At 42.9% G+C, this 26,140-nt stretch overlaps 1 protein-coding gene across 4 annotated transcripts in view; it reads right to left on the reverse strand.

The window, feature by feature from the left end:
- Positions 1 to 771: 771 nt before the first annotated feature.
- RIC3 (RIC3 acetylcholine receptor chaperone) overlaps positions 772 to 26,140 on the reverse strand; it is a 39,502-nt gene continuing 14,133 nt past the window's right edge. For 2 of the 4 annotated variants that reach the window (XM_050954563.1, XM_050954561.1), the window contains exons 2-6: positions 24,468 to 24,691; positions 21,623 to 21,698; positions 18,408 to 18,501; positions 3,338 to 3,486; positions 772 to 2,159 (exon numbers count right to left, since the gene is read on the reverse strand). In XM_050954563.1, coding sequence (XP_050810520.1) covers positions 1,666 to 2,159; positions 3,338 to 3,486; positions 18,408 to 18,501; positions 21,623 to 21,698; positions 24,468 to 24,668 — 1,014 coding nt within the window. In that variant the 5' untranslated portion in view covers positions 24,669 to 24,691 and the 3' untranslated portion in view covers positions 772 to 1,665. The remainder of the gene's footprint in view (positions 2,160 to 3,337; positions 3,487 to 18,407; positions 18,502 to 21,622; positions 21,699 to 24,467; positions 24,692 to 26,140) is intronic. The other 2 variants (XM_050954562.1, XM_050954564.1) reach the window with 2 other exon arrangements.

The following is a 26,140-nucleotide window of genomic DNA, read 5'->3' on the forward strand; positions in this document are numbered from 1 at the left end:
GACTTCTGTTAACAGCAGGACGTGTCCACAGTCCACCCTCCTACCTCCCCCCGTGACTGCCATGCCCTCCACTGGAATATTTGCTTCTCACACAAGTGTTAGTACAGCAAATAAAGTATTTTACAAGCACTGATGCAGAAGCTACATGGAGAAGAAAGGCCGCTTGTAAAGGGCGGGAGCCTATTTGCTAAATGAAGTGGCGTGATGTCTTGCCACTGAGCACAGTGCCCTTTTCAGTAGCTGGGTTACATGTAGGCAAACAAGAGACTCAGCAGCTCCTTAGAGCATTTGTTTGTGAGCACATGACCGTAGTATTGGGCAGGGTGCATGAAACAAGTTCTGGTCTGGTACCTGCCATTACTGCTCCAGCTTAACACTTCAGGAAACAGAGGTGAGAAAAAAAAACAAACCTTCAGCAGCAGCACAAAACTGCTCCATTGGTGAAGCGGTGTCCACATGTTCCAAGTGACTGGTGCTATGCGACCCACTCCTGGCATAGGGGATGGGCTTGGGGCTGTGTGGGGTGACTGGCATGCCTTGTGTGCCAGCAATCCCCACCCAGCTGAACAGGGCCTAGCAGGAGCTCCAGCATCGCAGTAAGTTAAGACCCCTTAGCCTGCTCCAACTTATGGTGGGGGTAAAAGCCACCTTCCCTTCAGTCTCTCTTGAGTGAGGCCCATGCTAAATGCTGCTGGGACACATAATCAAGCTATTCAAGGCATAGATGGAGCAAGCCGCGGTCCTAAAGAGTCCACAACACTTTACAAGGAATGCATTTAAGAATAAATATATTCCAAAGAAGAAAAGAGTTTACAATGTTTTCGCTATGATTTTTCCCTTCTTGTTCCTGTGTGGACTATTTTCCCAGTAGGAAGCTATCATAAATAATGTACAATGTAAACCTTAGCGTACACTTTGTGAGGGGTTTAAATTAAGGAGCCACATGCTAAAGGCAATCAGCCACATGAACATGTGCAGTCCTGAGACACTGTTTCATTTCTTAAGTGCATGCAGGCACTTGGCCAAGAGTGCCCCAGTGGTCAAGGAATGCATATTCTGTTGTGCCATATATATTAATTAATTACTGTGACAGCCATGTGGTTGAAAAAGGAGTTGGTCATTCATGTTGTCTCTTGCCTGCAAATCTCTTTACCAGTTAGGCTAGGAGATAATTACCATCTGCTTCAGAACAAAAGAGAAGCTACAAAACTGTCCTTCCATCTTCCTAAATAATCTGATGCAAATGGTTGTGTGTTCATAACTGATAGCTGTCAAAGTCAGCAGGTAGGCTCTGGACAGTTGGGACAGGAAGTCCATTCCTAGTACTGACAAGGTAGGACACTACAGTGCAGCTAACATTTCAGAGGAAGAGGTGGTTATTCAGAGGCAGTAATCACACAGGATTAAGTAAATACAGAGTGTGGATATTGGAACAGCATCATCGTCTGTTCCTGTTCATAGCAGCCTCTAGCAAGCAAGTGCTGGAGGTAATAATGGAGTAATTTAAAGAGGCCCATTAGCTTCCAGTTCAGGTCAAGGGATCAGGCCAAGGGACTGGAAATAGTGCCAAGAGCTGGAAACGGAGAAGATAAATGTGGTCAAGAACAAAGAGCACAGGTGTGAGAGTTTGAGGAATCTTGCTATAGCCACACGTGGTGGTCCCCATTACTCAAGTCCCTTTGTGTTTCGTTTTCTCAGCGTGCCTACTGCATCTGGATCATTGGCTTTTTGGCTTTTCAGTCCTGAATTTTCATTGTCAGAATCTATGAAGTGATCATCTTTGGCTGTGTCTTCAGCCTCACTGCAGCTGTCAGCATGGAACCCAGCATTCTCTGCTATGACAGCAGGATCATCCTCTTCATAGTGGCAACAGTAGCACTTCTCAAAGTTATGGTTGTGATGGAGGACACCACCTTGGTCACTGAAGCTGATCTGCTGGGCCTTTTTCTGTCCCATATCATGGCTTTCACACTCTGTAGTGAGATCAGACAGTAAAGTTTCACTACACAAATAATCCTCATCTTCCATAACCTCCATTCTTTCAGCTATCTCTTCAGCAGAGGGCTCGTTCAGATCAGGGTAATCCACAAGGATTGTGTCCTGTCTATGCTTGAAGCAATCAGAATTATCATAGACAGGATAGGTCTCTTCTGGATAACCTTAGGAACAAAAGTGACATGTACCTTAAAATATTAAATCCAATTTTAAAAGGAATAGACCATCCTGATACAAAAACCATGTTGACAAATCTGTTCAATGAATTTAGAATTTATCATAAGAATATTAAAGTCTTATGGAGCAACACTTAGTTTTCACTCTGCTGAGGCTCCCTAAAGTAAAACTAATTCAAATTAATACCATCCCAAGCTTGTAGGGGACGGGGTGAAATCCTAGCCCCTTTGAAGTCAATGGCAAAACTCCCATTTTCAACAGATTTTTCAAAAGCGCTCCACACCCACCACTGGGGCTAGAGTGAGAGCTATGGGAGAAGCCGGGTGATGATATTTTGAAAATCTGGCCATAGCTCTTTAAGTAAATAAATTTCTGAATACCTCAGTGCCTCGCTAAGACACTTTTTGAAGACCTCAGATATAGAATTAAACAATGTCCTTTACAAAGCTGGATAACTAGCTAAAACCAAGTGCTTTTGTTTATTTCATTTTTTAAAAACGCATGAAGAACTAGACTAAGAAAGCAGAGCTTGAGGCTACCATTTATGTTTTGAATGATTCTGAAAGCTTCCTAAAGGGCAAAAAAATTAGGTCTACGGGGGGAGAGGGGAAGCCTTTAGAATTCAACAAGTTAACACCAGCAGGATGTTTTAAAAACACAATCATAGAACACTTACAACAATGAGAAATCTAAATGAGTTTAAAAAGCAGAATTTTAGAAAGACAGAACTCCCGGAGTTAACGTCTCCAATTACCTTTACAATATTAGAGCAAGCAAAGAAATAAAACCAAAATTACGTAAATAAGGCAAAATATATTGGTTCTTATTTCTGTGATATTACGCTGAAGAAAATAAAACCTGGCCAAATTAAGAAAAGCACAGAAATAAATCTATGTCAGCCAAGACAAAGTAGCAAATGGCGTGTACTCAAGCTCATCTTCCAATTCTGGCAGCAGATACTGTGTTATCCAGGCAATGTGAAATGCTGGATAGTTCAAAATTCATTTGCTCATTAATATAATTGGAAAGTCTTGGAGGCCACCTTTCTGAAAAGAAATGAGGCAATTGTGCAGGAGTCTGTTTGCATCTGGGGGGAAATATTCCAGTTCTGGCAAAACTACGTAGTGCAGATGACAGTAAAGAAGAAATAAAAGCCCACATTTACCTTCCCAATCCTCCATATAAGGAGCGTCTTCAGCTTCCTTCTCTGGGGAGATGCCATCTATGAGTTTACCTTCCTTCATGACCCTAGTGATCTCTCGGAGCTGCTGGAGTAATCTCTTTTCCTGGTCTGTTGTAACATTTTGGGCCCTGCTAGAAACATCAAACACCAGTCCTGAATGAGTCTGGATGGCAATATCATCAGTATTTAATATGTGTGTACAATAGGATGGTCACAACAAGCAGGAGGACGCCATACATAAACTAGAGGTATGAAGGTGCTTGATTGGTGGAGAATGCAGCATGGTAACTCTATAGGCTTTTTTTAAAAGGCTGAATGAGACTTGGCAGATCCTTGGTTGAGAAACGACAGGGAAATGCATGTCCTGTCATGCTGCTTCATTCAGGATCTACACTAAATCTTAAACAACATATGACACAGTGTGTGTAGCACCCCACGAAGACGCCTCATTGACAGTGTGGGCAGCTGCTCAAGAAGCTCCTTAATTGTTGCTTTGCCAATACTGGATTGTCATTGGTAAGCTAAAGTATTTTATTTGCAGCCTGGCAGCTGTCATTAAGTCAGTTGGCCAGCAACATAATGTTATCATCAAATAGCAAAGGCAGGATAGCTCCATGGGGCAGGAGGGAGAGATGAAAAATTAGGATGTTTTTGAGTTTAACCTTAACAGGGGCATCTGGATTTGACTAGGAGTGAGAGAAATGAGGTTATTTTAGGATTAAGTCAAAAGTATAGTCTCTACAGGCATATCATTTCACAGCATTTATTGATATATTTTATTATCCAGTGAATACGAGCTCTTTGCTGTAACTACTCGTACAGTAATCTCAGTCTGGTCAGGGGAAAAAATATTCAGGCAGCAGGCTTTTCATATTTCCACCCATTGGTTGAAACCAAGTGATCCATTGTTTCGGTCGTCAGTTTCTCCCATGCTGATTAAATGCCATGAACAGAGAAGCAAACTATTTTTGTTACTGTCTTTCTAAAAACAGATAAACATACAACACAGCTGTGATTTTAAAATGATTGGCTTGCTTCTGATATAATTTACGCTGGTGTAAATCAGGAATCACTCCACTGCAGTCAATGGAGTTATGCTAGCACAAAAGCAGTGTGAAATTAGAATTGTGCCTCTGGTAAAACTGTCAGAGTGGTTAGAGATTGTGGGCAGAGGCTGTTCTCAGTTACACAAGTGTAAATCCAGAGTAAGCCCACTGATTTCATTTGAAGTACTCTGAATTTAAACTGTATGACTGTAATGCAGGAACCTCTTTGTCCCAGCTAGGGTGCATAAGAGTAGAGGGATCCTCTGGGTCTAGGATCTACATTCTAGTTCTCCAAAGATGAGTTAAGGAAAGTCACCCAAAGGTGAGCCTCACTCTCCTATTAGGCAGTGAGGAAAGATGCTTATGCAAATTGAGTACTGTATGGTTCACACTGGAGGCTCATTTACAGTCTGAGCAAAATATTAATAGATTTTTGGGGGAAAAAACAGGGTTTATCTTGTGTTGGAGCAAAGACAATGAACTTTTGGAAGTACATCTGAGGTGCAAATGAACACCTACTTGTCCTTCATCAAGGTGAAACAAGTTGCCACAGGACTTGGCTTCATGAAAGAAGGTGCTCAGCTATCCTGGCTGAAAAATGCTGTAAGAGGGAGTTTGGGGGGGAGGAAAGGGAAGCAGTACCTTATTCGCTATGAGGGCATTGTGTGAGTTGAATATGTGCTATGATTTTATTTGCTATGCAGTAGAACCGCAGTTACGAACACCAGAGTTATAAACCTCACACCTCATTTGGAACCAGGAGTACGCAATCAGGCAGCAGCAAAGACACTCCCCCTCCCCCCAAAAGCAAATACAGAACAGTGATGTGTTAAATGTCAACTACTAAAAATAAAGGGAAAGTTTAAAAAAAGATTTGACATGGTAAGGAAACTGTTTCTGTACTTGTTTCATTTAAATTAAGATGGTTAAAAGCAGCCTTTTCCTTCTGCATAGTAGAGTTTCAAAGCTGCATTAAGTCAGTGTTTAGTAGTAAACTTATGAAAGAACAACTACAGGGTTTTGTTCAGAGTTTCAAATATTTCATGGCATGCATCTGACGAAGTGGGTATTACTCATGAAAGCTTATGCTCCAATACGTCTGTTAGTCTATAAGGTGCCACAGGACTCTTAGTCTGGATCTGTAAAAAGTGACAAACACGGCTACCCCTCTGATACTAAACATTTCAGAGATATGAACAACCTCCATTCCTGAGGTGCTCATAACTCTGAGGTTCTACTGCATAACCCTTCCCTCCAGTATTTCTATTTGCTATCATATGACTCTCTATTCTTTGTTAAATAAACTTACATTTGCTTTTTCAATAAACAAATTGAAATGCTGTGCATTAAGCTGTGGAGTACTGTTCCTCTGGGAGCGTCCAGTGGAACAGGGGCTGGCCACTGCAGCAGGATGCTGGACTCGGGTTGGCGTATGCACATGCTATATACTTGCCTGCATACGGGACAGCAAGCCTGCATGGGCTGAGAGGGGAGTGCTTGTGTTGCCTGTGACTGGGAGAGTAGGGAGTTGACCCCTAGCAGTCATAGACAGGGCTCCCTCTCACTATGGGGGCAGATGGTAGCAAGGTGTCCCACAACCGTGGGTACCACTGGGTAGCATCGCAGTGACTGAGATCAAAATTTGGCCCTGTGAGTAACAAAAGATCTTATTTTTAAGTGTTCCTGTAAGATGAATATCAAACCTAACAGGGAGTGCCGCTCCTGAAACAGCACACAATTGGGGATGCAGGGCTCTCTCTGCAGCTTCCTTGCTCTGCACACAACTTCCATTCTGGTATATCTGCTCTGGGAAAGATAAGAGCTGCAAACATCAGTTGAGAGCTTCCAAATATGGGCCAAATGGATGCTTGACAACAGGCTATATTTTTTCCTTCACTGTCCCCCACCTCGGGTACACATACACACTCTTACCGGCAGAAGACACCTGTACGTCACTCAAATTCCTACTATAGTTGAAATTCTCCACAAACTCTGACACTAGAAAACAGGTTGTTTACAGAGCTGATGGATTTTATGATCTTGCTACTTTCTCATTTTTACTTGGATTTTAGCAATGGAACTGGAACATTTTTAGCTCCAGTTATGTTAACCAACAATGGGCAGTTCCGCCAGACAGTAGGGAACTTCCAAAGGGCAAGTCTTTATGGACTTGGCAGGCCTTGTTTGATAAAATTATACCATCACGCTATAAATCAGATAGGGCCAAATTCCACCTCTGGGTTCCACTGAACTCTGATGGCAGAATTCGCTCCATAAAATTGGTCTGGGTCTAAGATCACAAGTGATAAATATCTGAAGTGTGCAGTTGTGGAATTTGAAGACATGTATTTGAGATGAATGTTATGTATCATACTATATGAAATGGGTTTTGTCAGTTGTCTACCCGGGCTGTGAATGAAATAGAACTGCCAGCATAATCCCCCTTTTCCAGAGACAAAAAATATGTAAACTGAAGAAATATCACCTTGAGACGGCAGCCAGGCACTGAGAGCCTACGTGAATCTGTGCTGCTGAGGCAGGGCCCTAGCACAAGGAAAAGTCTATTAAGGTGTTCAGCACTCTATACTACTTGTATTTGAAACTCCTGAGTAAGGTTCTACAATGTGGCTTTAAATGTCTTGCTCAGACTGTGAAATTCATCATGATGCAGAGAGGCAGCACAAGTCCTTATACACTATTTACATCCCACCAAAGCCCTCAAACTAGGACTGAAATGAAACTTAAATGTTGCATAAGCTATGTGATGGTCTTCTGTACAGGGAGACTTTCACATAGGAGACACTGAATGCCTCCGCACTGCATAAGAGGCGGCGGCAGACTGTTTGCCCTGGCAGAAATGATCCTTTCAGAGAGCGGCAGGTGTTTGTTCTTGCTGTGCATGCTTGTAGCTCCAAAAGAGCTATTACAATTCATCATGTCAATGAAGCACATACTGCATTGTGGAATCCCAAAATACTCATTGGCAGGTACAGCAATGTTTTTATATACTTACACTGAGCTCATAACAGTTCCTATGGAGCTATCATGATTGCTATGAAAATCTGTTTTCTAACTTGGGGTCTCATACACTTCAATTTGGAGCTCTTGGCCTTCATCCTTTTAAAATAGCACCATTAAAAACACAGCTACAGACAGAAGAGAGATTGTAAAAATGGCTCCATGGAGTTCTATATTTATTCCCTCTCAATTTCCACTGCACATTTGTTCAGTTTGTGGTAAAAAGATGGTTTTTCTAATTGCCATCTCTGTAAATGTGACTTTTCGTATCTTACAATGAAGTTGGGTCATTTCTACCTCCTTCTTAATCAGAAATAAAGATTTTTGCAGCTGAACATTAGCTGACAATTTCATTGATGCACAAGCTAGAATAAAATCCAGCTCTTTAGTTGCATTGACTCTGGACTGTTGGAGAAAATTAGATGGTTCTTGTCAATAAACAGATAGGACTCGGAGAGCTGGGGAGCCTAAGTTTGAAAGCTAGGTTCTGAAATGAGAACCCAAATGTAGTGTTAGGAAAACTCAAGCCATCACTTAGCACAGGGGTAGGCAAAATGAGCTGATTTTCAGTGGCACTCACACTGCCCAGGTCCTGGCCACCAGTCCAGGGGCTCTGCATTTTAATTTAATTTTAAATTAAGTTTCTCAAACATTTTAAAAACCTTATTTACTTTACGTACAACAATAGTTTAGTTCTATATTATAGACTTATAGAAGGAGATCTTCTAAAAACATTAAAATGTATTACTGGCATGCAAAACCTTAAATTAGAATGAATAAATGAAGACTCAGCACACCACTTCTGAAAGGTTGCCGACTCCTGACTTAGTATGTGTGTGTATCAAATGGATATTTGGGCATTTTGTGGCTCCACTCAGGTGGGCCCTTAGTTGTTAGAGTCAGACTTCCAGGTCAGAAAAGTGAGCCCACTGGAGCAGATATGCTGAATGACAAGATATCATTTTTTACATTCTCTTTGCTAACTATAATTAAAAGACGAAAACAAAACTTATCTATAAGACTAAAGCAAATTTAAACTGCAAAGCTATGTTAAATGAAACTACAGCTTCACTATGAAAAGTAACTAGCAAATGCAGTTTCTTATCCTGCATAGCTGCTCCCTGTGTCAGTCAGACCTATTTATGTCAGTGCAAAAGGAAGATTTTACTGTTTGCTATACTCATTCCTGCATAGCCACACTGCTTTAGGAAAGACAGATGGATTCTTTGCTAGTTTGTGCATCAACAAAATATTTAACTACGTTCCAATTGTAGGGCCAGCAGTTCAGTGTATGCAGTTTTTCCCCAGCTACACTTGTGTCATAAACAGATAGCTAAGGGTTAATGTCTCTCCCACCTGAAGCACCTGACCAGAGGACCAATCAGGAAACCGGATTTTTTCAACTCTGGGTGGAGGGAAGTTTGTGTCTGAGTCTTTTGTCTGTCTGCCTGCTTTCTCTGAGCTTTGGAGAAGTAGTTTCTACTTTCTAGTCTTCTGTTTCTAAGTGTAAGGACAAAGAGATCAGATAGTAAGTTATATGGTTTCTTTTCTTTGGTATTTGCATGAATATAAGTGCTGGAGTGCTTTAATTTGTATTCTTTTTGAATAAGGCTGTTTATTCAATATTCTTTTAAGCAATTGACCCTGTATTGTATCATCTTAATACAGAGAGACCATTTGTATGTATTTTTCTTTCCTTTTTTATATAAAGCTTTCTTTTAAGACCTGTTGGAGTTTTTTCTTTACTTCAGGGAAATTGAGTCTGTACTCACCAGGGAATTGGTGGGAGGAAGAAATCAGGGGGGGAGATCTGTGTGTGTTGGATTTGCTAGCCTGATTTTGCATTCCCCCTGGGGGAATAGGAAAGTACTTTTTGTTTCCAGGATTGGGAACAGAGAGGGAGATTCACTCTGTTTGGATTCACAGAGCTTGTGTCTGTGTATCTCTCCAGGAGCACCTGGAGGGGGGAAGGGAAAAAGGATTATTTCCCTTTGTTGTGAGACTCAAGGGATTTGGGTCTTGGGGTCCCCAGGGAAGGTTTTTCAGGGGGACCAGAGTGCCCCAAAACACTCTAATTTTTTGGGTGGTGGCAGCAAGTACCAGGTCCAAGCTGGTAACTAAGCTTGGAGGTTTTCATGCTAACCCCCATATTTTGGACGCTAAGGTCCAAATCTGGGACTAAGGTTATGACATGGTGGCAGCGGTGGGATATAGACAGAATCCAGAAGCCAGTAGGAATATTATATTTTTCTCTTCTCTGCTAAGGGCTTTTTAGCAGAGAGAAACAGTTGGTTTTAAAAGGGAACCAGAGATAATTTTTTTTTCTGCTCTCTCTGGCAGTTTGTGGCTTGCATGTTAAGCGAGAAGCCATTAAGAGACTGTTGAGGGTCTTTTGTCACACAATAGCACTCCCATTGAGAGTCATTACCAGCACTATATGAATGCAAATAAAGTGGTTTTTCAGGTTTACTTAACATTAAAAATTAGCTAAAGGCACTGTTGCTAGGCAGACTTCAGGAGGCAACAGAGAACCTGCAGTTCAGAAGATAAACACCGGAGGGCACCCCAACACAAGAAAACAGGAACCATGACTTCTAAGGCAAAAATTGAGGCCGAAGAACAAATCAAAGAAGCTGAACACAGGCGACAGATGGAGATAAAAGAAAGAGAAGAACAAATCAAAGAGGCAGCACACAAAAGAAAACTAGAAGAAGAAGAGGTGGCCTACCGAAGGAAACAAGCAGAAGAAGAGGCGGCCCACCGCCGAGAAATGGAAAAACACCAAAAAGAAATGGAAAAACAACAAAAAGAGAATGAAGAGAAGGAAAAACTGAGAAAACATGAACTGGAGTTGGCAAAAGCTGGGCTGCATGTGCCAGCCAACCCTAACAACCCGGCGCCAATTATTGCTCCACAGCACAGGAAATTTCCCACCTACAAGGCAGGTGATGACACCGAGGCCTTCTTGGAAAATTTTGAAAGAGCCTGTCTTGGGTACAGCATTCCCGAAGACCAGTACATGGTAGAATTGAGGTCACAGCTCAGTGGACCTTTAGCAGAGGTGGCAGCTGAAATGCCTAAGCAGCAAATGAATGACTATAAACTTTTTCAAACCAAGGCCAGATACAGAATGGGGATAACCCCAGATCATGCCCGTCGGCGTTTCAGAACCCAAAAGTGGAAACCAGAGGTGTCATTTCCCAAACACGCCTACTACATTGCAAAAAACTATGAGGCCTGGATAACAGGAAACAACGTTCAAACCTTGGAAGAACTGCACCTCCTCATACAAATGGAGCAGTTCTTGGATGGTGTTCCTGAAGACATCACACGGTACATACAAGATGGAAATCCCAAAGATATTGCTGAGGCGGGGGAGATTGGAGCCAAATGGATGGAACTGGCAGAAAGCAAGAAAGCTACTGTCAAGGGGAACGATTACCCCAGGGGGCACACAGACCATAAACCCTACAACCGAGGACAGCCAAAGACCCCACATACCACCCAAGTAAAGCCACAGACACCCTACCCTTCCACCTCACCAGTCTCCAGTAACTCACCTCGGCCCAGTGACCCATCAGATGGAAGATGCTTTAAGTGTAATGAACTGGGACATATCAAGGCCAACTGTCCCAAGAACACCATGCGAGTGCAATTCATTACACCACCATCACCCCAAAGATCCCCAGGCCCGGATGCCTCTCAAATACCCTTGGAGCGAAGGGAAAATTTAAGAGTGGGCGGAAAGAAGGTTACTGCGTGGAGAGACACGGGGGCACAAGTGTCAGCTATCCACCAATCCTTCGTTGACCCCAAATTCATCAACCCAAAGGCCAAAGTTACAATTTACCCCTTCATGTCACAAGCTGTAGACTTGCCTACAGCTCAACTGCCTGTCCAGTACAAAGGCTGGTCAGGAATGTGGACTTTTGCAGTCTATGACAATTATCCTATCCCCATGCTACTGGGGGAAGACTTGGCCAACCAGGTGAGGCGGGCCAAGAGAGTGGGAATGGTTACACGTAGCCAAACCAGGCAAGCTTCCAGACCCATTCCTGTTCCTGAGCCGTCCACAGAGGCCCCGTCTGTGTTACCAGAGACCCAGACAGAGGTAGTGGACCCGGATTCCATGCCTACCACTGAAAGCGCCACAGCATCTCCAGTCCCAGGCCCGGAACTGGAACAGCAACCAGCACCAGCAAGTGCAACTACATCTTCAAACTCAACGCCAGAGGGCGCCAGCGAGCCAAAACTGGCAGAAGCAACAGACAGCCATACCCAAAAGGCTCAGCCAGAGCCTGAAATACCCTCAGGTGCACCAGCGGAGAGCGGTTCACCAGCAACGGAAACAACCCCATCACCTACATCGCTTCCAGAGGGACCAAGCCCAAGTCCACAGTCTGAGGAAGAACTGGTGACCCCAGCCTCAAGGGAACAGTTCCAGACTGAGCAGGAAGCAGATGACAGCCTTCAGAAAGCTTGGGCGGCGGCACGGAGCACCCCACCGCCTCTCAGCTCTTCTAATCGATCCCGGTTTGTTATAGACCAAGGACTTTTATACAAGGAAATTCTTTCTGGTGGACACCGGGAAGAATGGCAGCCGCAAAAACAGTTGGTGGTTCCAACTAAGTACCGGGGGAAGCTCTTAAGCTTAGCCCATGATCATCCCAGTGGCCATGCTGGGGTGAACAGAACCAAGGACCGGTTGGGGAAGTCCTTCCACTGGGAGGGGATGGGCAAGGACGTTGCCAAGTATGTCCGGTCTTGTGAGGTATGCCAAAGAGTGGGAAAGCCTCAAGACCAGGTCAAGGCCCCTCTCCAGCCACTCCCCATAATTGAGGTCCCATTTCAGCGAGTAGCTGTGGATATTCTGGGCCCTTTCCCAAAAAAGACGCCCAGAGGAAAGCAGTACGTACTGACTTTAGTGGACTTTGCTACCCGATGGCCGGAAGCAGTAGCTCTAGGCAACACCAGGGCTAACACTGTGTGCCTGGCCCTAACAGACATTTTTGCCAGGGTAGGTTGGCCCTCCGACATCCTTACAGATTCAGGGTCTAATTTCCTGGCAGGGACCATGGAAAAACTGTGGGAAACTCATGGGGTGAATCACTTGGTTGCCACCCCGTACCACCATCAAACCAATGGCCTGGTGGAAAGGTTCAATGGAACTTTGGGGGCCATGATACGAAAATTCATCAACGAATTCTCCAATAATTGGGACCTAGTGTTGCAGCAGTTGCTGTTTGCCTACAGGGCTGTACCACATCCCAGTTTAGGGTTTTCACCATTTGAACTTGTGTATGGTCACGAGGTTAAGGGGCCATTACAGTTGGTGAAGCAGCAATGGGAGGGGTTTACGCCTTCTCCAGGAACTAACATTCTGGACTTTGTAAGCAACCTACAAAGCACCCTCCGACACTCTTTAGCCCTTGCTAGAGAGAATCTAAAGGATGCTCAGGAAGAGCAAAAGGCCTGGTATGACAGACATGCCAGAGAACGTTCCTTCAAAGTAGGAGACCAGGTTATGGTCTTGAAGGCGCAACAGGCCCATAAGATGGAAGCATCATGGGAAGGGCCATTCACGGTCCAAGAGCGCCTGGGAGCTGTAAACTACCTCATAGCATTTCCCAATTCCTCACTAAAGCCTAAAGTGTACCATGTTAATTCTCTCAAGCCTTTTTATTCCAGAGACTTACAGGTTTGTCAGTTTACAGTCCAGGGAGATGATGCTGAGTGGCCTGACAGTGTCTACTACGACGGGAAAAAAGACGGTGGCGTGGAAGAGGTGAACCTCTCAACCACCCTGGAACGTCTGCAGCGGCAACAAATCAAGGAGCTGTGCACCAGCTTTGCCCCATTGTTCTCAGCCACCCCAGGACGGACTGAACGGGCATACCACTCCATTGATACAGGTAATGCTCACCCAATCAGAACCCCACCCTACCGAGTGTCTCCTCATGCCCAAGCTGCTATAGAACGAGAGATCCAGAACATGCTACAAATGGGTATAATCCGCTCATCTACCAGTGCATGGGCATCTCCAGTGGTTCTGGTACCCAAACCAGATGGGGAAATACGCTTTTGCGTGGACTACCGTAAGCTAAATGCTGTAACTCATCCGGACAACTATCCAATGCCACGTACCGATGAGCTATTGGAAAAGTTGGGACGTGCCCAGTTCATCTCTACAATAGACTTAACCAAGGGGTACTGGCAAGTACCGCTAGATGAACCTGCCAAGGAGAGGTCAGCATTCGTCACCCATGCGGGGGTGTATGAATTCAATGTCCTTCCTTTCGGCCTTCGAAATGCACCCGCCACCTTCCAGAGGCTGGTAGATGGTCTACTAGCTGGACTGGGAGAATTTGCAGTTGCCTACCTCGATGATGTGGCCATTTTTTCAGACTCCTGGCCCGAACACCTACTACACCTGGAAAAGGTCTTTGAGCGCATCAGGCAGGCAGGACTAACTGTTAAGGCCAAAAAGTGTCAAATAGGCCAAAACAGAGTGACTTACCTGGGGCACCAGGTGGGTCGAGGAACCATAAACCCCCTACAGGCCAAGGTGGATGCTATCCAAAAGTGGCCTGTCCCACGGTCCAAGAAGCAGGTCCAATCCTTCTTAGGCTTGGCCGGATACTACAGGCGATTTGTACCACACTACAGCCAAATCGCTGCCCCATTGACCGACCTGACCAAAAAGACCCAGCCAAATGCCGTTAAGTGGACTGATGAGTGTCAAAAGGCCTTTACCCAGCTTAAGGCGATGCTCATGTCTGACCCTGTGCTCAGGGCCCCGGACTTTGACAAGCCATTCCTAGTAACCACAGATGCATCTGAGCGTGGTATAGGAGCAGTGCTCATGCAGGAAGCAACAGATCACAACTTCCATCCTGTCGTGTTTCTCAGCAAGAAACTGTCTGAGAGGGAAAGTCACTGGTCAGTCAGTGAAAAGGAATGCTATGCCATTGTGTACGCCCTGGAAAAGCTACGCCCATATGTTTGGGGACGGCGGTTCCAACTACAAACTGACCATGCTGCACTAAAGTGGCTTCATACTGCCAAGGGGAACAACAAGAAACTTCTTCGTTGGAGTTTAGCTCTCCAAGATTTTGATTTTGAAATTCAGCACATCACAGGAGCTTCTAACAAAGTAGCTGATGCACTCTCCCGTGAGAGTTTCCCAGAATTCAGTAGTTAAAAAGTGTTCTTAAAATGTAGAAGTCTGTTAGTTATATACTTAGTAGTATATGTAAAGGTGCATGTGTTGTAGTAATCTGTTTATTTTAAAGTTCTAGAAGGAAATCGCTGCCAGTGAGCTTCCCCACTGTCTGCAATTTGGGGGGCGTGTCATAAACAGATAGCTAAGGGTTAATGTCTCTTCCACCTGAAGCACCTGACCAGAGGACCAATCAGGAAACCGGATTTTTTCAACTCTGGGTGGAGGGAAGTTTGCGTCTGAGTCTTTTGTCAGTCTGCCTGCTTTCTCTGAGCTTTGGAGAAGTAGTTTCTACTTTCTAGTCTTCTGTTTCTAAGTGTAAGGACAAAGAGATCAGATAGTAAGTTATATGGTTTCTTTTCTTTGGTATTTGCATGAATATAAGTGCTGGAGTGCTTTAATTTGTATTCTTTTTGAATAAGGCTGTTTATTCAATATTCTTTTAAGCAATTGACCCTGTATTGTATCATCTTAATACAGAGAGACCATTTGTATGTATTTTTCTTTCCTTTTTTATATAAAGCTTTCTTTTAAGACCTGTTGGAGTTTTTTCTTTACTTCAGGGAAATTGAGTCTGTACTCACCAGGGAATTGGTGGGAGGAAGAAATCAGGGGGGGAGATCTGTGTGTGTTGGATTTGCTAGCCTGATTTTGCATTCCCCCTGGGGGAATAGGAAAGGACTTTTTGTTTCCAGGATTGGGAACAGAGAGGGAGATTCACTCTGTTTGGATTCACAGAGCTTGTGTCTGTGTATCTCTCCAGGAGCACCTGGAGGGGGGAAGGGAAAAAGGATTATTTCCCTTTGTTGTGAGACTCAAGGGATTTGGGTCTTGGGGTCCCCAGGGAAGGTTTTTCAGGGGGACCAGAGTGCCCCAAAACACTCTAATTTTTTGGGTGGTGGCAGCAAGTACCAGGTCCAAGCTGGTAACTAAGCTTGGAGGTTTTCATGCTAACCCCCATATTTTGGACGCTAAGGTCCAAATCTGGGACTAAGGTTATGACAAAATGCAGTTTCTTATCCTGCATAGCTGCTCCCTGTGTCAGTCAGACCTATTTATGTCAGTGCAAAAGGAAGATTTTACTGTTTGTTATACTCATTCCTGCATAGCCACACTGCTTTAGGAAAGACAGATGGATTCTTTGCTAGTTTGTGCATCAACAAAATATTTAACTACGTTCCAATTGTAGGGCCAGCAGTTCAGTGTATGCAGATTTTCCCCAGCTACACTTGTACAATCCCACTGAAACCAATAGGTTTGGGGGCTATAACATGAGGCCAATGAGGCTGCACAGGGGCAGCATTTGACCTGTAGAACCTTTAGAACCTTTCCTACTGGTAATGATGCGGTAGCCTCAAAGACCCTAGCTTGACCTTCAGATCCCAGGCTGAGTTTGTCGGATGAGCACTTAGAAAAATATTTTTTAATTGTAACCTGAGCAAATTTGATATGAAAATCACTTTTCAGAGTTAAACTGCACTTTAAGTTCTTGCACAATATACTGCATGTGCTACTAAACCTCTTGGTAAGGCACAATAGGGTAAGTTAATGAGTGTTTTAAACTGTCCTTTCTGAGAACTAAAGCTAGATTCAAGGATACTTGTGTAGTATTTTTTTTGTGGATTAACATGTGCTGGTCATTTCATACCAAATAACATCTCTTGAGTAGAAACTCCATGAATAAAACATCTCTTGAATAGAAATTTAGCAAAAAAATTTCAAGATATACTGTACATTGAACAGAATGATGAAAACAGGAATACGACATATGGTTTAAATATTTGTGGGAATGCATATGGAAAGATTTTGCACATATTGCAGCCATGTCCCCATATTAAAACATTCTAGTAAGAGCCTGGAAGAACATCAGATAATAGCCCTACACACCCAGAAATCTTTGTTTTCCATCATCAGAATCTCAGCAAAGGTCTGAGCAATCTAGATGAGTAGATTCCACAGGGAGATTTTGCAGTGGCCAGGAGGTCTATGCTAAGAAATGGAAACCAGCACATAAGCTAAATGTTAAGAAACCCCCAATCCTAATTGGATGCTATAATAATGACAGCATGCCTGAATTCACAAACTGGGAAAAGATTACATTTATTCAGGAAAGAAGACTGAGAATTTTGAGATTGTTTCAAAGCTTTATGATTCATGATGCTCTTAATCAGATGTGTCTATCGAGAGGTGTATATTATGTAACTAATGTCATCTGTTTCTTGGTTTAGACATTGTTCTATTGCCACATACTTGTGCCTCTTCCTTCCCAGATCTTTTTTTACTTCCCTCTCTGTTAATACTTATAAAAAAAATCCTTTTACTCCTTTAAAAGTCTTCAGTTTCTGAGAGTGAACAATCCCTGTACAGCCTGCACTGTCCATGATTTACTTTAATCTTTACCTTATTTTTATGATCCTAGTTCTATTGTCCATTATTTTGTTCGTAGTAAATGGTTTGCTGGGTGTTCCCCCTCTTGTCTTAGTTAGCTCAAACATTCTGTCTTCTAGTTTACTGACCCAGTCACTTATCTTAGCACAAACCTTCCATTTTCAGCCTGCTGACCTAGTTACCTCCCGAATCCTGTCTTCCAAGAAATCAGGCCTCTCTCATGTTTAATTACTCACATCAAGCCAGACCTGCAAGAAGCATTGCACTTTATGATCAACCCAGAGATTTGTGCAGATGGGACCTAGGGGACATCAATATTTGAATCCAGAAACAAATTTCACAAATCAACCCTATTTTTACAAAGGCCAAAACAAAACTTCTAGTTTCAAACCCCAGGTTAGGAGGTTTTCAAAAATCTCAGTCTGGTCTCCCATTGACTTCACTGGGCACTGGATCAAGCCCTTAAAAACAACATATAAACAATTAGAAACAAAATTAGAGCAGGGTTAAGATTTTTCATTCTGGATGTAAAGAGTACACATTTCAAATCAAAAGGAAACGGGAGCAGATTAAAAATGGCCCTTACCATTTATTTGTAATTTTGTAAAATTTGTAACAAAATCTCGCTGTATTCAACTTTCACATTACAGCCAAATACAAATCATATTTCTTGGAGTGTTTTAAAATAATTCAGCTTTTTAAGGAAGACTATGCAATCATTATTCAAAATAATTTTAAACAGGGTATATGTTAATAAGTTTTACACCAAATATTAGTGAGCAAATATCAAAGAAAAAAATTTAAAAATATGAATTAAGCAATTTCTTTTTTCATATTTACTAACCAAGTGGGTTTGCAAGTTAAAGTGGTGGAAATTGCTTACTGGAGCAGATTAATATGCAACCTTGCCTCTAAGGAAACATTTTACAGAGATTCAAAAAGGCATCTATATAAAGTATAACCGCATTAGTGTTTTATAAAAAGATCCAGAACACTAGAAGCTAACAGAAAATGAAGTAGTCATCTTGGGTAAACTCACTGGCTCTTTTTTGCTTTGCTTTGCTTTTGGGCCTAAGACATTTTTATGTTTAGACATGTCTGTCTTTATCTTCCAAATTACATAGTACGTACAATGGGGCACGGGTGTCCCTCTTAAGGAAACCGACATTGCAAAAAATAATTGAATATAGAACTTGAAAAGAAAAATGTGAAAAAAAATAGAGCAAAATACTGTGTCAATATTATGAAGTAGAAACAATTACTATTTTAACATGTACAAGAGATTTACATTTTGATAAAAAGATTTTCTTCCAAGAGAAAGTTTAATTTATCTATCCTAAACAGAAAGTTCTTCTTTAAATTCCTGTAATATAAAACATACCTGTCACAATTAGGTCCTACTCTATTGATTAATTTTTCCATAGCCTCCTCAGTCTCTCTCAGCTTTTCTTGTAGTTGCGTGAGCTCATAGTCAGCTGCAAAACAAACAATCATTAGCAGCTCTGAAAATGTATTCCTCTAGCAGTATTACAGACTGGTTGTCTCAGCAAACACAGTATTAAGCCAAAATTGGTTCTGAAGGATCTAAGAAGAGCAGATGAAAGCTCAGCCTCCATAGAATTATTGGAAACATTCACTTTCATTTCTCCAGGAGTAACAAAAGGAGTGCAGAGAGGTTCCCAAAGGCACAGAGATTCACAGAAAGCACTTCTCAGAATGGCTAACAAGCAACCACTTGATATGCAGATTGAAATGATCTGCCAGAAAAAGAGCCACCTAATCTGATGCTCTAAAGGAAATTTAGTGATATGCTGCTCTATTGTAAAATCAACAGTTCTCATGGAATGTACCTCTTGAGTAGCTTTGAATCTTTATTCACAGGCATTTAAGTTAATATATTTTGTGCTGTCAGATAATGTCTGGCTCTTCATGGTGTGCAAGGATATGGGGAGACCGCTCAAGGAACTTGCACCTATGCACCTGAGGCAGCCACAATCTGGGTGAGGGGTATAGCCATGGCTCCAACCTCCTGGCTAGCATTACTAACCTGTTAAAGGTGTAGGTTGGACCCCTTCTAAGGATGGTGGAGCTGCTAGTGCAGCATACACTTCCCTAGTGCCCGTAAGAGAATGGAGTGATGGACGGGAGGAAACATTCAGATGCCAAATACAGAAACTAATCATGCCTGTACGGTACAGCCCTGCTTGGGAAGCAACTTGCTGTTTCTGAACTTCCTCTTCTTTCCCCCACAACCTCAGTGCACTAGCCAACTAGCTCTGTTAATTGGCATGTGTGCAGGAGGAAGATAAGTGCACCATATGCTCTCAGGCAGCAAGAAGGAAGCAGTCTATCCATTTATTATATGTATTATTGTAACACCTAGAGGGCCCAATGAAGATTGGGTCCCTTGTACTATATACAGCACAAACATGCAATGAGAAACTGTCCCTTGTTCAGAACATTTACAGTCAGGGCCCAAATTCTGCAAAGATCCTGATTCCACAAAACATCTGCTGAATTTTATGCACTGTGAGTTTTCAACCTTTTGTATGATTGAGGCCTAAACAGACAAGTAGACACAGGGTAGGAAGGTGAATAAAGGCAGAGACAGGTAAAGTGAGATCCCAGGGTCACAGAGCAGGTTAATGATAGAGCAAGGATTCAGGTCTCTTGAATCCCAGTCCAATGATCTATCCACTGTGCTGCCTCCCCTCTGACTAGTGATAGATTCTTTAATAGGGTGGCCAGGTGCCTGGTTTTTGACCAAAGAGGACCTGATAGTGTCCAGTCAGTACTACTGACTGGACAACTAAAGTCCTGTTATTGAGAGCAGGGGAGGTGCCAGGTCATCACCTGTGCCAGCCCCTACTCAGATGGGGTCACCTCCTACCTGTGTTGGGTGGCTGCAGCTCCCAGCCCCAGCTCTGCAGGTGAGTCCCTCCCAACCCAATACGGGTGGGGGGGATGGAAAAGGAGCAAAGGAGGGAGGTGGGCCTCAGGGAAAGAGGTGGAGGCGGAATACAGATGGTAGAAAACAGAGTCAACCGATATTTAACACTAATTTCTATAAAACATCATGGTGTACATTTATGTCATGATTATCACAACAATATTACCTGAACCCTGTGATAACATTTTTAATACCCTATCAAGTATTTGTGTTTTCTATGAGAATCTAGCCAACTAAATAAAATACATTTAAATGTTATTACAAACAACTGCTCATCTGAGCTTTACAGCTAATATATTAAATTAGCCAACAAACATGTATATCTAGAAATAGGCAGATTTGTTATTTCATTGGTATTGTGACCATCCAACTTGGGGAAAGAGAAACAGTAACAGCTTGGTGGAGGGGCGGGGGGGGAGAAGCTGGCTGCTTCCTTTACCTACACATATCAAATGTTTCAGCAATTTAAACACTATGACAATATGAAGAGAATGTAACAGACAGCCTGGTAACTGCCCAGAACATACACATCAAGAAAAGGCATTTAGCTGTGAGAACTTTGCTTCTCAGCTTTTAGAATTATCCTAGACTGAAAGCTCTTTTTGGAGCTAGGTCCATCATCATTACTATTAATATTAGGCCTTTTAGCACTTCAGTCTGATCTAAAACTCAACGAAGTCAGCAAAAACTCTCATTGCTTTGGATCAGGCCCATACTCGGTAGTCAAAGTTTGTTCAGTGCTTTAAAGGTGTAAAGTGCTAGCATATACCAGCGCTGACTATTACTACTACTAAACAGGCAAGGTGGAAAAATCATTTTATTTTCTGAAACTCTAAATCATGAAGCTTATTTCTTTATATGTTTTATTGACAGGTTTCATAAGTGATCATTTTAGGGGCTTGGCAAATTCATTCCACGCTTAAGGGGAGACAGAAACTCCCCTTTCCACTGCTGGCCCCCCCAATCACGCAATTTGCTGAGTCTGGAGGACCCCATTGACTTTACTTTGCCCACATGCAATGACTTGCAGGATTAGGGCATTATATTGCATAGTGCCACTTCAGAGCCAGGTGGACAGAGGATTTTGTACTTTTCAATGTATATTGCGCTTTTTTTTTCCTTTGTAGGTGAAGTGTCCTTTATACTACTAATGAGCACTGATAAAAAAACAAACATTCTTTAAAGCACCATGATATTAAGCTAAAACCCTCACTAAATTGTTTATTCAAGCAGAACAAAGAAAAGGGAACAGACACTTCTTGTACTATGTTGTGTTGCTCCCACTCTTTGCACATTTCATCTTTTATTGTAAACAAGTCAATCCTTTAAATGTTTTGATTTTAAACATTCACTTAGAAAGCGATGGAGCAGTAATTTGCTTTACATCATCTCCTCTATCCCACCGCAACATAGAAGATAATGCTTGCTGCTGTTTTTTCCTATTTGGCATTGAAGTTTCCAGATGTCCCTTCCACCCCTAATAATCTATGTTTCTAACAAATTCAAAGAAACAACTTGTTCAGAACTACTATCTCACATCAACTTTACATGGAACAGCAGATTCACAGTATATCCAGAAGACAAAGACACTGTCCAACTGTATGGTTACGTGGGTAACTCCTAATCCCCTGGGAAATAATACTTACTGATTTTTCTATTCATGTTTCCAGGTATAGGAGGAGATTTCCTCTCCACTGTAGTGGTTTTTCCCTTGGAAGAGAGCTGTAAGTGGAAAAAAATTACTATTGTAGGAATTTACAGCAACAGCAGTACAGAAGCCCCACAGGCATCACACCAAGAAAAAGAGAGAAAGCTAAAATTATGTTAGAAACTAATCACAGAAAATACCACCAGAGGAAAAAACAGATAGCAATCATAAAGAAACTATGGAAACCTAGTGTGACAAAGTTCCTCCTTTACCTTGGTGGGTCCTGCGCTTATTGGCAGATTTGCTCATCTCGGTGATCTTCCCCTCTGGTGGAACCCAAAGTCTGGGTCAACTCCTCCTGTGTCTGATCAGGAGTTGCAAGGTTTAGGGGGAACCCAGGCCCACCCTCTACTCTGGGTTCCAACCCAGGGCCCTGTGGATTGCAGCTGTCTATATTGCCTCCTGTACCAGCTGCATGACAGCTACAACTCCCTGGGCTACTTCCTCATGGCCTCTTCCAAACACCTTCTTTATCCTCACCACAGGACCTTCCTCCTGATGTCTGGTAATTCCTCAATCCTCCAGCAGCACACCCTCTCAGGCTACGTCCAGACTACCCGCCGTATCGGCGGGTTAAAATCGATTGCTCGGAGATCGATATATCGCGTCTCATCTAGACGCGATATATCGATCCCCGAGCACGCTTATATCGATTCCGGAACTCCATCAACCCCAACAGAGTTGCGGAATCGACAGGGAGAGCCGCGAACATCGATCCCACGCGGTGAGGACGGGTGAGTAATCCGATCTTAGATATTCGACTTCAGCTACGTTATTCACGTAGCTGAAGTTGCGTATCTAAGATCAATTTCCCCTCGTAGTGTGGACCATCCCTTAGTCTCAGCTCCTTATGCCTCTTGCTCCTAGCCCCTCACTCTCTCTCCTCTGGCTCCTCCCCCACCTGACTGGAGTGAGCTCCTTTTTAAACCCAGGTTCCCTGATTAGCCTGCCTTGACTGGCTGCAAGTGTTCTAATCAACGCAACTATATCCACTGCCTTCTAGAAAGATCTTAATTGGCCCCAGGTGCCTTGATTAACCTGAAGCAACTGCCATTTGATTACCATGGTCCTATTGGCATCCAGCGGGGGTGGGCGGGCGAAGGCCGCCCACTTCTAAAGGACCTCCCCCTAGCCTAAGGGGAGGACCCAGAGGTCTGGGACACCAAGTAATTACGGGGGACAACTAATGAAAAAACAGGATCGGGAGTGAGGTCATAGGGCTAAACGAAGGGAATCTGATGGGGACACTGAGCAGAGAACCCCGTTGGTTACCATGGTATTAGGGTTTTGTTTAGCCTGGGGCTAACATATCTGTTCCTCAGTATTTTACCGTAGCCATCTGGCCTTGCCCCATCACACTAGCTAACCAAAAACTGCTATGACGTATTTATAACAGGTGACTTTTTTTAACCAAAAATAAAGATTAACTGAAAAATATCACAGTTACATTTAAAAACTGTGTATATTACTCTAAAGACCCCAATCCTATAATCCATCTGTACACAGAGACCCACTACTAAAAGGGGTTTTGTTTGGGCAAAGACTGGCCTTTAAAAATACTTGGGGGGGGGGAATTAATGCCAGCCTATTTGCCTCTCTTTCTTTGGCAAAAGTTTTCTGGCATTTATGTCCTTTTCTGGCTTTGCACTAGCACTGTGACAGCAACACAGATGTCATCAGGGTCTACCAAAAAGCAATATGCTGTTTAGTCACGGCCTTTCATCTGTATAAAGGTTGGTTGCTGCTGAACTGCGCTTAACCAGCCCAATCAATACTCTTCTTTCCTGGCCTGCAGGAACACTTCTGCCCTTCTTATCCTGGGACTCTCCTGAGCAGAGACTACCAATTGTTCCAAGTCTCCGGTCAGTGCCTGGTTAACCCCTTGTTCTGAGAAGGAATCTGCCCAAGCCGCTTATGCAGCAGAGATTAGGTTCTCCCCTTTGCAGGCTGACACATTGGGTGACTGGAATTAAGGCAATGTCCATTTCAGCTCATCTGCTCCCTGGAATTCTGGGAGGGAATGGCTATAACAATCCTGCAGAGGCTGCTCTCCCTCCCCCATGCTGTAACCTGTGATGCAGGTAGCCCATACACTGCACACTTTACACCCCCTGCATGAACATGTAGTATAAGCCTCCGTTTTCCATGAGAGTAAATATTAGGCATTTCTGAGTAACAAGTATCCATAAAAAGTTCAAGCTTTCTGTGAAGTGTTTAATCTGTGATTTTTTTTTAAAAAAATTATCTTTGGGCCAGATCCTCAGCTAGGAGAACGCCAGTGAAGTTAATGCAGCGCCAATGATTTACACCAGCTAATGATGTTTTCCTTAAATAGTTAAAATAGAGTTAATTCTATCTCTCAGACTTTGTGGAGAAAAAAGAATTGTAATCAACCCAGAAAACAGTGGGACCTAAAATAGAAGACCTTTGCTGCAACCTAAATGTACATCTACACTGCAGCAGTGAGGGCCGCACTGTCGCATCCCCACTGCTACATGTAGCAAGCTAGTATAGGTACATATGCACAAGCCGGATACTACCCCCACGGCTGTAATGTAGGTACATCCTTAATTACTGTGTTTGCTATTGTGAAAGCTATTATATGGAATACACCCGTTTGTCACTGTCCTATAAATTGCTGGCTCACTAATTTGCATCCTCTTCTGAGCTGGGTTGAACTAAAAATATTCTTGTCTAAATGATTTTTTAGAACACGTACAAAGTTAGACTTTTTAGGAGATTTCACAGATGCATCAGTATTTTAAAAAAATGTTTATTCTTACCTTATACAGAATGTACAGTATGTATAAAAGGATTCCAAATCCATAAATGGGTATGATCTGCCCCACGAGACCTCTCCCACTGCCACCTCCTCCTCCACCACCTCCACCACCCTTGGCCTTTGCAACTGCCTCTGCCAGGTGAGACCTTGGAAAATGAGCACCAGAAGACCTGCCATCGGGGGCCATCTGGTGATGCATCATTGGTGGAAAACGACTTGTCTTCCCTGAAAAACAAGTTGAAAATTTTTCTTCCATTACTTTTTATTTTTCTGTACAGACGTGAAATAGTAGTTTGCAGGGTTTGCTTCATTTCTGTGATCTTGTTTTAAAGCACCACATTTGCATTGATGAAAGTGTAGTGTGCTGAGGATAAAATTGTGGATTATCATTCACAATGTGCAATAGTGTCAAATACGTAATCATAATGTCTGTCCTCATGTTACAGATAGGGAAAATAGAGATGTGGCTAAGGACTGAGATAAACAGATAACTTGCCCAAACCATAGAGCAAGTCAAGGATTAGAACTCAGAAACTCTTACTCCTGGTTCTGTAAGCTATAGGTTGCTAAATATACATCTCTTTCTTGGACAGGCCTAATTCTAGCACAGACACAGTGCCCATGTACTCCAAGGAACTCTGCAGGAATCCATGCTAGCAGATTTTGTTGCAGGATTGTGATGTTATTTGGCACAGTAAACTGTACAGGATTCTTTACAGCTCACATATTTGTGGTCTTAGTTTAATTACTAATTTTTAATTCAAGAAAGGTGCTGGTTCACAAAGTGTTTACTTACAAAATATTAATGGAGGGATTGAGAGATACAAAAAGCAAGGGAAGTATTTTTGCAGGAGTGGGAGATGGAATAAATTAAAATTGGCACTGAATTAAGGGGTGCTTGCCCCAGCATCCCACCGGGCCAGAAACCCCCCAGGGCCCTGAGTCTAGGTTATGCATTACAGTGAGTAAAAAGATTGTTTTAGAGGAAATTATGTTTTAACACTAATTAAGGCCTTATTTTAAAAGTTGCTGACTAAGTAGTAGCTTTTCTTTCCCTTAAAGTGAGCTGGGGGTGTGCATGTCACTAACTAAAAAATTTTCAATCTAACGCAGCTCTAACAGTGCTTTCAGAGTTACTATAGTCTATTTTACTGAATTATTAAAAGTGTAACTTGTAAGACATAATATCTTATTTCCAAGAGTCTTGTATATACAGTAGGAATGTCTTGTAAGAACAGGTTGCTATGCAAACAATTATGATGTCATACACAAAGCACCATCGCTTCAGGTGGGGAGTAAGCAGCAGGAGCAGAAAAACTCTTAGGAAACAGCTCTCGTAGTCACTAAAATGCCCTTTATAAAGGCGATCAATTGCAGGGTGGAGGCAGAGGTGAAAGTAAGCTGGTACAGAGGACCAGTAAGAAAAGGAGACTGACTGAGGGAGGGAGAGAGAGAGAAGCCTGCTCCCTGCATAAGAATAGTTTAAACTCAGCTGTTCCCTGATGGTTCAGCCCCCAGGGCTAGGTTTCTGGCACTCAGCGCCGGCTTTAGGCCAATTCGCCCGATTCCTGGGAATCGGGCCCCACGCTTTTAGGCGCCTTTTAAATTTTTTTACTTACCCCGGCTGCGGTCTGCTCCGGGGTCTTCCATGGCCCCGCTTCCCTGACCAAAGCG

The sequence above is a fragment of the Gopherus flavomarginatus genome, chromosome 5 (assembly GCF_025201925.1).
Source record: "Gopherus flavomarginatus isolate rGopFla2 chromosome 5, rGopFla2.mat.asm, whole genome shotgun sequence".
Lineage (NCBI taxonomy): Eukaryota > Metazoa > Chordata > Testudines > Testudinidae > Gopherus > Gopherus flavomarginatus.